We start from the raw sequence: 16450 nt of genomic DNA, 5'->3' as shown, positions 1-16450 counted from the left end.
ACCGCAACTTATTCCAAAAGATGTGATACACGTGAAGCGGTCTGGTTTGTCCTTGTTTCTCTATTCTGGTGTTCCTGTGGGCCTGTTCACTGTGGAAGCTGCTTGCTCATTGGTCAGCACTATATTCAATTTTGACCTATTGAAACCAGAGCTTTTTTTTTTATACATTGAGATTTTGTTGTAAGTTTCAAATATTTTTTACCATAGTAACAAGTCCATCTAACCTGCAACAGGGCCAGATACAAATCAGGCACTAAAAGTGACTACAGCCAATCTGTACATATGAACACAATCTTTCTAGAACTAAAAATGCTGGGCCTAAGAACAGCAAAGGAATCTGTTCTAACAACAAATATGTATTGGCAAAGTGGAGTATTTTATTTATTATTTTTTTTATAACCAAATAAAATCTGTTATGACGTTGATTTTTTTTTTGCATTATAGTTTATTGCGTCTCATAACATGTTCTTTATCGTAGAACACTAGCAAATACTCTTCACAATAAAAGCACTAGACAAAAATATAGTAAATTATTTATTGGTCTATTACACAAAGTATACTTAAAAAAAAAGAATCTAAGGATTATTTATAATTTGGTAACTTACAGGCGTGGCAAGTTGAGACAAAAACAGAAGAATATTGTCAGAACCAATGCATCTGGACCAGAGTAACCCACCGTTCTATTGAGTCATGGAAAACTAGTGTGCTGGTTGTTGTTAATCAGCCTCTTTCACACACTGGAATCACACCAGGGGCATCTGTACTTTATGCCTGATGTCCTCACAGCCATGGAAACAGAAGCCATTCAAATATGATTGATCTCTATTTAGACAGCGATCATAAAACCAGAGTCTTAAATAAGTTTCCCTTGGAAGGGCTAATATCTGTGTTTATGACTTGATTATCCAAAAAGGTGGACACAGTGGGATCTAATCTGGAGACAAGGGAAAGTCTCTTCAGCAAATCGCTAAAACAAACCCGGTCAACCCATATCGACCCCAGAGAAAAAACACAGCCTCGTAACACAAAACACACCTATCACGTTCATGTTCGTATCAAAACAGGGTTCAAAATGGCCTCTTACTTTTTGTCTTTGTTTGAAAAAATAAAAATAAAAAGTAAAAACAAAAGTCAGCCTTGATCTCACAGATGAGGGCAGCGTGTTGAAACACGGTGGGCATTTCTTTAGATGAGGTCAGCTCGCAGCATGGCCGTGTTGTGATGGGTCACGGTGTGATGGGCCGAGGCCTCCTGCAGGACTCTGGGAGCCCCCCGGTCTTATCCTGCAGCTCTCACTTCATCTTGTAGTCTTCCGGTCTGCAGGGACCGAGGAGAGGGAGGGAAAAAAAACGGATTCAGAGATAAGTACAAAAAAAAATTGGAAAACATTTAAAAGGGCAGCTTTGCAGGGAGAATTGGAGAGGAAATGACTGATGAGGGGATCCCAGACATATCTTTCTGTCTTCTCTATCAGATGCCACAGACAGACCATTTTTTACTCCAGCAGGGCACACAGCGATAGATCTGTACCAGTCTCATCGGATTCTAATGAAAAGCCACACAAGGACCATGACAATATATATCCCCAGAAAGTAGGGATGTGAAACTTTCAGATTTCATATTAGAAAAAGTTACAAATCACATCCATTCTATCTAAAGACAAAATGAAAGATAATAAAAGAAAACATTTTTTTCGTAGTTTTGTAAAATCAATTCACAAGAATCGCAATTCTTACGTGATACAATTTTTCCCCCATTCCATACTAGAAAGTATAAACCCTAACAACGTCAGTACACGTTTACAGAATCTGTTTTTTATTTTACGAGGCATTGTGGGCCTGGGCGAACACACCCTCAGTGTCCACGTGCAGAAGTGAATAAAAGGAACCATAATGACCACTGAACCGTCCACATGCTCCCTAAGGATTCAAATTTAATCGGGGGGGGGGGGGGGAGGGACTGAATATTAATTGTGCTTTAATCGTGACTCGTGGTAGAATCGCCCCTGATGCCTCAAACCCTACCACACAAGATACCCACACACATATTTGATTGATAAATCACAGTGGAAGGAAAGATATGAGTGAATATTAAATATGCAAAAGGCCCTTGTATCCAATTAAAATGGACCTTGACCTTGGCCGCCGTGCGACAGAGGGCCGCAACTGGCGCCGTGATTGGCTGGGAGAAGATGGAAGGCGTACAACAACATGATGCCGGTCGTTCATCACTATACACTGGCCGTGACAGCCCCCCTGAAAGAACACACACAGTCACGCACGCACGCACACCCAAAGTAATACGGTCCAAATGAAACAACACGTCAACCACAACCTAATGTTTTGGAAGCAGGGAATATGAATCTGTTGATGATAATGTGTCCTTAAAGCAATGAAAATGAGTATTCAGAAAGTTAGAAAGCCTCGTTCTTAGGAGCATGATTTCATTACTATTTTCCGATCATGGTGGAATTAGGCGCAGGCTCAGAGCTGCAAGGTTTTTTTATGGCTCTTTTCATCCTTGATGGATTATATGTAACGGCACATTTGAATGTGTCACAACTATTTAGATGGTGCCAAGTCAGACAACGCATCGCACAAGGGGAACACTACTTTGATGACATTATAAAAATGTCATTGTCCGAGAATGTGTCTGGAATATGGAGTACAAACAAAAATCAATTACTAGGACGTCAGAAACACTAACATCACTGGGATATCTGAACCCACTATGGGTGCAGGTAGTTATGCATGCAACCCCCACCACGTTTGTTGTGGGGGTTGTTTTTTGGGAAGTCACTATAGCTTAGACCATTTCACAGTGGAAACCCTCTAGTATATGAGGAGATGCTCAGGCGTCATAGATATTCATCGTCAGTCTGATCCTTGATTTCTATTCATTGTAGTTCCACTGGTAACATTTCAGCAGCCCTGTTTTTCTTTAATGCATTTTTTAAAAGAACTGCGCTGCTGAGCAGGCAGCCCGCCCCCCAGTTAACCCGTTGGGGGGGTGGTGCCGTGGGGGAGGGAGGAGAGATGAGAGGGAGTGCATCATCATGCCTTCACACCGCGGGTCATGCTCAATGTCAGTTTAATCTCCGAGCAGAAAACACTGCGCCCAGAAAAGCCATGAATCTGATTATGGCCGATAACTCTCGCCTCCTTGCATTTAGCCAGCTTCCTGAAGAAGCTCCCCATCTCCTCCTAGAAGCTAAGGTTCACACAGGTTTGTGGTGTGTGTGTGTGTGTGTGTGTGTGTGTGTGTGTGTGTGTGTGTGTGTGTGTGTGTGTGTGTGTGTGTGTGTGTGTGTGTGTGTGTGTGTGTGTGTGTGTGTGTGTGTGTGTGTGTCAAAGGGGTTGGTGAATAACCTCCTTTCTATCTCACACACAGGGAGATGATTGAGCATTGGTTGAACTGCTCTGGAAAACAATAAACTAAAAATGGTAGGAGCCAAACAAATCTTTATTCTGTGTTCTATTATGGTGTGTGTATTGTTGGGGTTCACTCTACAGGGTGGACTTAACCCTGTTGCCATAATCAGGGGTTTAATCCAAACCATAGACACTGTTACCAATCAGCTGTAAGCCAAAATAAAGACTGTGATCAACACTAATCTGAATCTCATTGGGCCTGGTGAGGTCAAGCGGCCCAGCGGCTCTCCTGCCAAAACCCTGGAGCCAAAGGACTTCCTCTGAGTTCCAGGAGATGTGGAACACAAGTCAAGTGAGAGGTTGAGAAGGAAGAAGAACTTAAGAATTTAACGGAAAATAAGGCATAGCTGAGCTTCAGGAAGTGTGAACCGTTCATGTGAAGCACCAATCTGTGGATTCTACTTGCTTTTCTAAGCCGAAAGAACCTTTTCTCCCCCTTATGGCAGTCCCAGGATAATGCAAGCCTCAAATGGCCATGGTCTGTTTTTGGGATTGAGTTTGGGAGTACATATATAGACACACATATTGAGTATGTTAAATATATATATATAAGAAAGTATTTTAGAACACTTGAGTAGGGTTAACACAGCCTTCGTAAGGCAGAAGTAGATAGCCTATGTGCATGGTGTAGAGAATACATCTATTTTAAACAATGTATAATATAAGCGCTCAACAACATACAATATACTTTCAGAAACGTGAACCGGTCAAAAAAAAAAAAGTAAATAGGTCAAATGTATGTATTTATGTGAATATGCTGAACCTGATCAGGGTTTCCCACAGCACTTTACAGCTTACCGCCTAAGCTTTTTTGTAACTATTATACAAAAGTATACAATAATCTTGACCATTCACTCTCTGTGTATAGATCAGGCTGCATGAAAATAACCATACATGGTCCACCTGTAAAGGAGTGCACCACCCCCCTAACCTTAGAATTTGAATATCAGTACCACATTCAGTAACACACATGCGTGTATATATGTATGTATTCATGCGTGTGTATGTATGTATGCATGTGTGTGTATACATGTGTGTGTGTGTGTGTGTGTGTGTGCATACATGCATGTATGTATGTATGTATCAGTGGCGGCTGCTGGTCTTTCAAAGAGGGGAAGCTCATTTTCTGCCTACATTGTATAAATTGTCAATTTATTTATATGTAAATTCTGCTCTTTGTTCCTTTTCAAGGAAATGCTATGTAACCCTGTCATACCAACTAGCTGTCTTTTCCAGTGACTTGACCAGTGTCCTCTCAATGGCCAGCAGAGCTATGCTGCTTAAACAGCCTTGGCCCATTGTGTTATGGGTTGGACTTGAGCCGCTTTAAACAGGAGAAGCTCCTTTCTACATCTGCAGATGTAGCTCTGCCGCTAATGAGAACAGTTTGTAAAGATGAGGCATTGCACTGTCTAACTCCATGTCTTTAAGGAACACCAAGAAATCACACAGCTTTCCCCTGTCACCCTGCAAGTCCTGATTTGAATACAGGACTTGAAGTTCAGACCTCAGGCTCCCTGAATCAAAGTGATGGCCAACTACCAAAACGATATTAAACTCAAACAAGGAAATGTGGGAATTCTGTTATACTCAAACAAGGAATTGTGTGTATAAGTGTATGAAATGTACAATGAAAATTGTCTAGCAATTTCGCCAAGCAAATATCAAGAAATAGGTTGCAGTTTGTCTTTCGACTCGCTTGCAAAATCCGCGATGTGGGACTGAGGACTAAAGAGAGCTCCGGCGACGCTTCATAGTTCAAAATCGCTGTCAATCAAACTCAGTCGCAGACCCTCCAATCATCACACTGATTCTGAACGAACTCGTCTTCGAGATGGACGTGTTCTAACGCATTTTTAGTCAATGAAATGTTAACACAACTTAATTTTTGAAATTTTAGGGGAAGCCGAGCTTCCCTTGCAGTCTTAGAGAAATCGCCACTGGTATGTATGCATGCTTGTGTATACGTGTGCATGCGTGTGTGTGTGTGTATGTATGTATGCATGCATGCGTGTGTATACATGTGTGTGTGTGTGTGTGTGTGTGGGGATGTGTCTAGGAAGACGTACGGGGTCCACAGCCTGGGGAAGGCGTCCCTCTCCTCCTGGGTGTACTGGCTCAGGGTCCGGGGGACGACTCTGGGCTGGGGCAGCTCCTCCGTCAGGTTGGCCAGGATGTCCTCTGGCAGCTCCTGGACACACGGACACACGGACACACGGACACACACACACACACACACACACACACACACACACACACACACACAGTAGGATAAGTGACGAGAATGATAAACGACTTATCCAGGGGTGAAGCTCTTCTGACCTTACAATGATTCAATTATGATGTGAGGGAAAATGATTCACTGCATCATTAATCTCTGAAAGATCCTTTTCCAATCCTGATTTTATGACAGACGATAAAAAAAAAGAAGTCATGTGCGGAAGACCATTAACCCTGTAAAGCAAATCATCTTCTTTATTTTCTTCAAAAGCAGTTAACACGCTAACAACGCCGGTACGGCCCTGGACAACATAGTGATACCTCAGTGATACATACTGTATCACTGAGGACCAATGGAGCCCACACTGTTAGGCATGGTCAGCGGGTGTTGTGAGTAAAGTCAACGGAAAACACGATTGGTAACTGCTTTTGGGATCAATGTTATTAGTCTTTATTAGTCTTGGCAACACTTACAATAAGGGTACGTTAATTAACATTAGGTCATTTAGTCATGAACGTTCTTATTTTGCATAAGCATATGAAGGGGTTAGGGTTGGGGGTAGCAGTTTCTTTGGTTATTTGTTTAATTCAATTTGATCTACACAAATCATTCTTGCACTTTTTTGGTTATATCTTCATTGTTGAATGCAATGACGTAAGTCGCTTTAGTCCAAAGTATCGGCTAAATACATAAATGTAACGTAATGGGTAGGGGTAGTGGGTTACGTTTAACCTTAAATTAATAAATAAGGTTTAAACAAACACCATGACCTTAGTAACCATGAACACCATTAGTAAATTATCACTAGACCATTAGTAAACTGCATTAACTAATGTAAATTCCTAGTTAATTCATGTACCCATGTTGTCTTCTGTAATATTTACAACCTCAAAAGACGATGGGTTGGACATAAGAAATAGAGAAGAGAGACACTTACGTCCTCTGTGAAGATGTGCAGTCGCTGCATCATGTTGGGCCGGAGCAGGTTCCTGGGTAACATGCCGTAAACTGCCAACTTAACTATCTGTGGAAGGAAAGCCAATGGCCATAAGGGGGTTCATTTAGTTTGAGTGTCTGCATAGCCTTATTATTATGCAACATTTTGGATAATTGGATAAAGTCAATCATTAGTTTGAACCTATTTCTTTCTCAAAATACAGAGATTCAAAACACATGGATACTGGAAGGCTGCAACGTTGAAATATCCCCACTTTGGTCCAATTCCCTGTCTCCCTCCCCTCCCTCAAACCAGCCAAGCCTTGTTGCAATTATACCACAGACAGGACACAAGCCTGTGGTTCAAAGGCCTGATTAAAATGACAATCCAGAGCCAACATAATATTTTCCCTCACTATGGTTTCAGGGGAACCTTTGATTGGGAACCAGACATGGATCACTGGTTGCAATTCAAGAGGATCCTCCTTGTCAACAACAATAAAAATTTCAGAAGCCCTCTCTGCCTAGGCCTCATGTGTCTGCTGTCATGGTCAATGGACCAACGGGATCTTCGACGTAACTGCACCGATCACATGGAGTTACCGTCAGTGATTAACAATGTGGTTCATTATCAGGACTAAAATCAGCAGCGAGTAGTAATAGAGCACAAAGACAAGACTTAGGCTTTTGAATATTCGATTTTTGCCTTTTCCTAATAATTGACATAACACATTAGGGATTAACACAAGGAAAAAATTATCAAACTATTTGAAACAATGAAAATGTGCTTTGATCATCATTAATAATAAATAAATATATAACTTTGATGATTGACATTTGAAACCTAGCCTAATTACATTCAAATTAGGCCGAAATCATAGGTTCCATAAGAGCAGAGGCAGCTGGCAGAGGTTGGTCATCAGTGAACCCTATTATTCATGAAGCGTTCCCGTTTCCATGGCAGGCTCTACAATCACATGAATATGCAATCAGACCACTACAACCGCTTAGACATTGCCCTTTCCTGCCTCTCCCAATGACCACCCCTGACAACCACTTACTGTGCATGTACAACAGGCAGTGGCGCCCCCAAGGGGTGGCCAGTGGCGGGGGCAGTCACCCTGATACAGTTGCTGCCCCCCCCCCCCCCCCCCCCCATTATCCAGACCTACAACACATTAAAACCGGACTGTTGCGGAACTCAAAATGGTAACATGGTATCTGTATGCGATTCCGTTAATCGCATATTTACATAGTTTTCAACTATATGCTACAACAGCACTATAGAATTCCTGAAATTCAGTTTTTGCTTTTGGTCTTGGTTTGTTTGAGGCGTCTGCCAACCTCTGAAAAATGTCGGCGGGCGCAACCGAAAGGGATAAGCGTCAGATCAATGCACAACATGCATCTAACAATTCGGTATTAAGTAATTAAGCAAATCGTGATGCAATGTCTGAGGGGGTGTTTCGTACAAAAGAGGGCCTCCATTAACATAAACGTACAGCTTTTGGGTCTTTAAGGTGGAGCTGGGCAGCCGTGACTTGCTTGAATCCTCCCGGATACCTGTGTGGTAAAGAAGGTGTCAATTATATGATTCAATTATTTTCAGCACTGGGGGTTATCGTACAAATCTATACTTAATTCATGGATTTTCCACAGTATTTCTTTGGCATATGGGGCTTCTGCAAGGCAATCTCATTGTGACCGTCTACATTTCATTACAGGCATGTCTTATAATAGCCAATATGGTTGAGAACAATACTATAATTAATTTATATTAATAATTTAACAAGAGGGCACAAAGGAGTTTGGTTATTATTACCCTGTGTGAGAGGAGTAGACTTTCTGCTCCCATTTGTTTCCAGAGAAGGCTATGTGTCTGGTATTCATTACAACCACGTGGTCCCCGCAGTCACCTGCACAGAAAACAGTGTATGATGATTCAAGCCTCAAGAGCCTATGGAACAACTGAGGATCGTCATCGGGTGAACTGCAACTAAGTCATACTACCACAATCTAAATCGAAATGAGCAATTCAAAAATCAACAGTCAATGGTCAAATCAAGTAAAGGAAGATTATCAATTAGTAAAATGATTGAATCAACATGTTAAAATGTGAAACATACTATAACTACGTATTCTACTTCAAAATATAGATGTGTTTTTTTTATGTGTGTCTAGGATCTTCCTTTCTTTAGAAAAAACATGGGCATTTCATAAAAAAATGTTCTTATTTAGTACACAAATGAATTATAAAAGCTTTCAACCCATAACACGTGGAAAGAAAATTTGGTGTCATAACCCCTCACTATGTACTCACTATGTAAAGCGATTTGGGTGCCTTGAAAGTGCTAAAAATGCAATTAATATAATACTTCATATAAATATCAAAAGGTGGAATGTACAAAAACCCACAAGCAATACTTCCCTGCCCATAATCAAATGGTGGTTACAGGAAAGTGAAAAATGCATCATATCAGAATGAAAACATTGACCAATACTAGCACTATGCAGGGCTATGAAACCAGTCCTAGGTAGAGCCATAGTGGTGGGCTTCAGCCACTTGCTGGTTATTTACCCGTCATGACAGATTCTTTCAAGAGATAATAAACCTTGACTATTTCCCTAGAACTGTACACATGGAATAGGATTTGTATACAGTCTGGTACTGACTATTATCACATGTTATCATGGTCGTAGGGATTCACAAAGTGGCTCAGGCTTGAATTAAAATGGTATGGCTAGCTGAGGTCTGGCTTACTCAGTGCATGATAGATTGGCTTGTGTTTCCCCTGTAGTCGGACAGAACACATCGTGGCTATTTTCCCAGGTGGCTGCATCTTAGCATCAATGAGAAACCATGATCGTGAGAATGTCGCCCATTGCTGAAAGGAAAGGAGAAAAGACATGTTTAATAACAACAAACATTATAGTCTGAGGGTGTATAATGAAAAGTGCATTGAAAACACCATTGTGTAATTCAAAGATTAGGCCTATTGTTGGTCTACATGACCAAACATTGGCAAAACGAGTAAATTCAGTGGATCATTCAGTGGATTCATTCTTGCTCTACCATAACATAATCACAAGTCCATTAATAACTGTTGTAAACATTGACATAATTAATAAAAGCGGTCCTGGCAATACGTGAAACGCAAGACTAAACAACACACATAAGAAGCTAGCAAGGGATTGTAACCTTGTTAACAAGCTAATAACAGCATTGTTGTTGTTGTTTTTTTACCAATATTGTAACAAGTTGTGTGATTTCCTATTGAAATACCAATATTACCTGGGCTGTTCTTGAAAAGTTTGCCATAATTAATAGACTAATGATTCATATTCCAGAGATCTTGACCCTCAAAAACATGAATCTCAGGCACTGGCGGCTCGGCCGGCAGCGACAGACTTCCGAGGTGAAACATTCCGGCAATACATTTGTTCCCCTACATGGATTGTTTTGGATAAAAAAAAATACATTTCGTTCAGGGGTGAATGTAATTAAAATATAATAAAGGCGAATTATTTTAATTCGATTTTATTCATGTTTAAGCATCACTTATGTCACGGAAATAAGTACATTTGCGCTTTATCCAAATACTGTATTCTACACGGCGCTATTTTGTTGCCGCCCTCATAGAGATAAATACTAGAGAGTGCAAACAAGTGCACGGAACCGCTTACACAAATTTTCTTAATCATAATTCATTCTTGAATGGGTACAGATCATGTATGCGCAGAACAGATCAATGCATTCCCATTTTTTTTCCTTAGTTGTTAATATACACACATGGCCACTGCACATGCTCGTCTGTGTACTCTGACGTCTTATGCACCAACTTCCTGTTACTTGGGAGCTGCGAGCGCGCGTAATTTTGACAGTCAGGTCTGTGTGGTATTGAGTTTTCTGTCTGTTTCAAACCTTGTGTTTAGAGTGTATATAGCGTTTTCATAACTTATTTCATACAAAGAGACGACAACATGCGGACACTAGAAGAGGTGCAAGCCACCGTGCAGATTGCCAAACTCCAAGAAGATGACTTACAGACAACCATCCATTGTCTGTCTTTTGGGGAGAACGTTTTATCAGCAGACTATTGTTTGATGGAGTTGGATGACACGCTATGCAAGCACATTGAAGCCGGGGAAAGGTACTGTCTAACGTTCACGATTCAAATCTAATAACAAAACGTTTACAACTGTATTGTAATTTGTGTGTAACGTTAGACTCATAACCCCCCCTCTTGTGTGGCAGTCTGGTGATCCGGGGCGATAAAGACGAGAAAGCCGTGCTCTGCAGTGGCGACAAAACGTACGACTTGAAGATAGCCGATACATCAAACCTGCTTCTGCTTGTGCCGGGTTGCAAGACTCCTGACCAGCTGTCCGGCAGCCAGGACAGCCATCACCTGGTGCAAACACAGGTACTGAAACATTACAGCAATGTCCGACCAAACTCCTATACACAGTCCGATGATTGTATAAAGACATACTGTAGACATCCTGACTCTGTTGCAGATCTGGGGGTTCTGCAGCAGTTACTGGGAGTTGAGGAAGCAGCGGCCCAGGATGAAGAAACTGAAGCAGCTTTTGATGGAGAATCCCTACGAAGGGCCATCTTCAAGAGGGCACGAGGACACAGAAACCCTGGTGAGTTTAGTGTGGTTCATTAGTTCAGGTTGTTACTGTACACTAATAGCGGCAGAGTTATAATCCATGTACATGTAACTCCCCTTCCCTCCAACTGAGTTAAATAAATTGCCTTACCTAAACCGTACCTTATCTTTGATGAAATTTATCTGAAGAAAACATCTAAAAAAACAATGCTGAATAGAATTTCCTGTGTAGGATAAATACACTACTATTGTATGTAACTTAGCTTAGAAATGAACAGGTAAAACCTTTAAGTTGATACATTAGATGAGCGCTTCGGTTCATTGGATGTTAAACATCACAACTTATCTTCAGAAAATGTATCCGTCATCAGTGTACATTAGCAAAAAACACACTTGATGAAGTTTTGGATCAATATGTATTTGAGTTGAGCAGTGCACATTATACTGTCCCTGTCCCCAGTACACCACGCTGGATCTGCTGGAGAGGATCCAAGCCAGCGAGCAGGAGATACTGGCCCAACTTCAGACCATCCACGCCTGTCAGGTGGACGGTAAGACGTCCCTTGATACAAATACACATTCACACTCTGCTGTAATGTTCTATTACACAAAATGGCAACACAAGCTCAACTTAAAACCTGCATGTATTACACATTAAAATAGAAATGACAAACCCAGAAATTATTATTATTATTATTATTATGATGATGATGAGGAATGGAAGATAATCATGTTCACACCACTGTGCGACTCCAGGCTACTGGCGCATGTTGGACTTTGACTACGAGATGAAGCTCCTGAGTCACGTGACCCAACTGGTCGACTCTGAGTCGTGGTCCTTCAGCAAGGTTCCCCTGGAAACGTGTCTGGAAGAACTCAGCCCACTGGAGCCCAGGTGTGTGTGTGTGTGTGTGTGTGTGTGTGTGTGTGTGTGTGTGTGTGTGTGTGTGTGTGTGTGTGTGTGTGTGTGTGTGTGTGTGTGTGTGTGTGTGTGTGTGTGTGTGTGTGTGTGTGTGTGTGTGTGTGTGTGTGTGTGTGTCAAAGGGGTTGCTGAACATCCTTTCTATCTCACACACAGGGAGATGATTGAGCATTGGTTGAACTGCTTTGGAAAACAATACACTGAAAATGGTAGGAGCCAAACAAATCTTTAGTCTGTGTTCTATTACGGTGTTATCTGTGAATATAATATATAATTGATGGGTCAAATATAGTTGATGGATGCAAGCAACTAACAACAGCAAGTGCAGGTTCTGATTGTCTCTATGAGATTCAAGATTCAAGATACAATACTTGATTGCCATACAACTCTGTACAAGTTCCTAGGGATTTGTTTCAGTGTGCTTGTAACTACATAACAAGACCCACAAAACAGGACATAGAACATAGAACATAATTAGGATCATCCATGCAGTATCCTACCAGGGATTGATACAACAGATAAAGCAGATAAAAAAGGAAATCCCTACACATAGGACATATTGCTTATTTAAACCTGGTTGTCAGACTAAGAAACAGAGCAGCACCATGTCACCATATGACGGCGCCATCTTCTTAACCATGCAGGTGGTTCATCACTTCTTACTTCGTAGTTTATGGTAGGGGACATCCCTCATTTAAGATAATCAGACCCCTGCTTCTAATAACTTTATATTTAACTTCACTCGTTTTCTAGTAGTGTCGGTGCTCTAACTGGTAAAATGTCTAAATGTGTCTTGGTCACAGTAATGTGGTTTATGGTGTTTATAATCTCTAACTTTTGGCCTTGGGGGCCTTCCCTCCTCCATCCTGCAGAACGGGTGTTCTACGCCCTGGATGAGGACAAAGTGTGCCGGGCCACCGCCCTGCTGCTGCTGCAGAACGCCGTCAAGTTCAACCTGCGGGAGTTCCAGGACGTGTGGCAGCAGAGTGTGCCAGAGGGCATGGGGACCAGGCTGGACCAGCTGAAGGTGAGGCTCTGCCACACAGTATGTCAGGAACACACCCTGTTGGGCCGTGTGCACTGTGCATGTTGCACCAGGGAGTTAAAGTAGAAGCATCCAAAGCAATTGGAGAAATAGGAAAATAGTAAACCCTTTAGAGACATTTTAGGATTGTTGTTTTGCTTAATCAGTGTTTTAGAGCAAATCCCAGGTTGGCATCACTAATTCATTAACGTGTGGGGAAAATATGTAGCAAATCACAATTACAGTTGTTGTGGTTCTACTCGCCATTCACTATAGCTCTAGCATTTGCCTTCCCGCAAGTTATGTCATGTTCCAGGTTAGTCGAGCTGTAAGCGATTTGTGACATACTTTCCCCAAATTAATTAACCATTAATTAACCGAGGACCATAACCCAGAATTGATTCTTCCAGCACGGCCCCAATTACCTGACGTTAATAACCAATCAGACAAATGGTCATAATGTCAACGATATTATGATTACATTTTTTTTTTTTTTCTCCAGAGCTATGCCCTTGTGGACCGTGGTGGCTCTGGGCCAGACACCATCTGTCTGCTGAGGGTGGAGGACCTCTCGGAGGACACCATGGAGCGCTTCAACCACCTGTTCGCCCTCCGGGAGAAATGGACCGAAGCAGACATCACTCCATACATCCAGTTAGTGTTGTTCCATACCGTCCCTAATAAGATGTTGAGGGATTCCTGTTACACGTAATACCCTGATGAGTGCTTTCATGCAAAGCATCATTCATCATCTCTCATTAGTGGTAGAATGAAATAATTTCTTACCACTAGATGGCGCAAAAGGACAGCTAAACTGCACCCCTCCTAGTTATCCAGTTTAACAGCAACCTGTGTGTAGTTTGAATGCAGTCTGCAGTAGACTATTCGTATGGCAAGAAGCTATACGTCCATAACATATAGAAAGATGCAGGGATATTTTTGAATACAGCTAAGGAATGGAGCTCTGATTGTGATGATAGTAAATCAATCCTCCCATGTCATTTACTGTGGTTTACCTCATAATTCCAATGTTCCTCTCCCTGACCTGCTGTTTCTCTATTTCTGCAGGGACCTGTGTGGTGAGAAGCAGACCACTGCAGCTCTGCTCACCAAGTTCGCCCGATCCTCCACGCAGAATGGAGTCAAGGTGTTCAACTCCCGACGGCCCGTCGCTACCTGAAGACACGCCTTACTGTTTTTACCTTTTGACTATGTTTTGTACAAAAAAAGTTCCTATATTGTTAATAAAATATTTCCAAACTCAGCAGTTGTAGTTCAGGAACTTGTGTTGATGGCGTTCGACACATCAGGTATTTATTCAAACTTTTAATGGTATCTTTTTACCATACAGCTAATCTCATGATGATCCACCAGTCCTCCACCAGTCCGGAAAACTGAAACTGTAAGGGTCAGAGTTAGGCCTTGTTTCCTGTTTCAAGAGAAAGAGAGACTAATTTGCGCGAATGGATGAGTCTTTCAGAAGGGGACTTGAATAAGGGTATTTCTACAGTGGTCTGTCAACACTGTTGATTTAAAACCTTTATAGACACTTCTTCACAGTGCAGTAGATCATGGCCTCCACCAACAAGATTGGTCGAAAGAAATTTAAACCATATTTTCTTGACTGCCACCTAGATTTAGATATTAATGACTGACTTGGGTTGAGAAGTGTATTATATAATCGGCCACAAGGGGGTAGTAAAAAAAACGATGCTACGCCGGTGTTCCAATGTAGATTATATTAGTTGTCTGTATGTATTCTAAACTAATTAATTGCCTCCCTCCGTTTTATTAAAAAGGACAAACACATTCAATATAAAACTGCTTTATTGTATGAGAAATTGAGAACTTTATATCAAACATAAATAGGGAAATCACACAGGTGGTTTATGTTTTACATAAAATAATCCTTATTGTTTGCAAGTCATTATTGTGCACAATATCAAAATCAAACGGACTTGCTTAACATCTCAAACATTCACTGCTACGCACTCACACACATACACAGACAAAAGAACTCTTTCAATATCACACTACATAATATTGTTACTCCAAACAAAATTCTAATTTCTGAAAATATAAAAGTAAAAAATGTGATGATTTTTATAAAAATGGTCCGTATAGCTTTTGTCTTCTCTTTTTTTTCAAGGAAGGCTGTGATTGGGGAGCAATCAAATATCCAGTAGTATTCTATTGATATTATAAAATGATTGAATCTCGATAATATTTCTTTGTGAAGAAAATATAGGGAAAAAATTACAGACTTTTCTCTGCCTTTTAAAAAATACAAGTAATAAATATAAAACATGCTAGGATAGGATGTTGAGTAAAAACATGATAACCAAACAACATGTCTGGTTTCGGTTCACCCGTTACACAGGTAAACATTTGTAATATTGACTGTTCTTTATGAATTTGAGGAGGCTCAGGGGTACAGAGAAAGCCAACTTTTTACATGTTGCAGCCCCTTTAGTGATTAGCTCGTTCATTTTCAAGGAAGTGGAGCCCAGCCAGTAGAGATCTTTGCGATCCACCAACCAAAGCAACACTATAAACATTGTGTTAAGCTCCCGTTTCTTAAAGTTGATACATTAACTTTCATAGAAGACTGCTAGTATTGCACAATAATTCTGTACACATTTTAAATAATAAAAAGTCCCAGCGGGAGCTGAATAGGATCACTTGGGTAATTCCTGGCTTAAACATCAGGGTATCTATAATTCACCGGTATTTTACCACTGACTGAGAACACATTTCTTTTTTACACAAATGATGTATGTTGGAAGACTACCAAAACGGCTATTATATAGAAAATAAGCCTTATGAGGCAGGGCTCTAGACGGCCGTGGCATTAGCATTACGTGTTACATATGTGTTTGCTTTTTAGCATTTTATTTTACTTATTAATATTATTATTATAATGCTATGTTAATAAAAACTCATTGTTGCACTTTATTAATGTTAAAAGCCTGAGCCTGACTCTGAAACCAAACCCTAAGCTTGACACCAAACCCTTAAACAAAACCCTAACCCTAGAACGGTATTCCAAACCCTCAAACCACACCAATAACCTTAACCTCAAAACACAACCCATAGAAACCCCTGACCCTAATCCAAACCCTAGAACCAAACCCAACCCATAGGAACCCCTGACCCTTACCCTAGAACCAAACCCAACCCATAGGAACCCCTGACCCTTACCCTAGAACCAAATCCAACCCATAGGAACCCCTGACCCTTACCCTAGAACCAAACCCAACCCATAGGAACCCCTGACCCTTACCCTAGAACCAAATCCAA

General features: G+C 41.1%; 2 protein-coding genes across 2 annotated transcripts; one reads left to right on the top strand and one right to left on the bottom strand.

Annotated features, from left to right (window-relative positions):
- Nucleotides 1–425: 425 nt before the first annotated feature.
- Nucleotides 426–9995, bottom strand: mrpl13 (mitochondrial ribosomal protein L13). The gene is made up of 7 exons (XM_084471141.1): nt 9881–9995; nt 9350–9473; nt 8411–8504; nt 8091–8151; nt 6590–6676; nt 5501–5622; nt 426–1317 (listed from the first exon to the last, which is right to left on the bottom strand). Exons 1-7 carry the CDS (start codon nt 9905–9907, stop codon nt 1293–1295), a joined length of 540 nt encoding a protein of 179 aa, XP_084327267.1. The 5' UTR covers nt 9908–9995; the 3' UTR covers nt 426–1292.
- A 468-nt stretch (nt 9996–10463) lies between these two features.
- Nucleotides 10464–14330, top strand: dscc1 (DNA replication and sister chromatid cohesion 1; the record flags this gene model as incomplete). The annotated part of the gene is made up of 9 exons (XM_084471289.1): nt 10464–10739; nt 10844–11012; nt 11107–11238; nt 11665–11755; nt 11961–12099; nt 12283–12335; nt 12999–13153; nt 13653–13804; nt 14219–14330. The coding sequence occupies exons 1-9, from the start codon at nt 10570–10572 to the stop codon at nt 14328–14330; spliced, it is 1173 nt and encodes a 390-aa protein (XP_084327415.1). The 5' UTR covers nt 10464–10569.
- Nucleotides 14331–16450: the final 2120 nt, after the last annotated feature.

Source organism: Micromesistius poutassou (genome assembly GCF_964030765.1).
Source record: "Micromesistius poutassou genome assembly, chromosome: 8".
NCBI classification, from domain to species: Eukaryota; Metazoa; Chordata; class Actinopteri; order Gadiformes; family Gadidae; genus Micromesistius; species Micromesistius poutassou.
The sequence above is the reverse complement of the archived record's forward strand: the minus strand, read 5'-3'. Positions and strand labels throughout refer to the sequence as shown.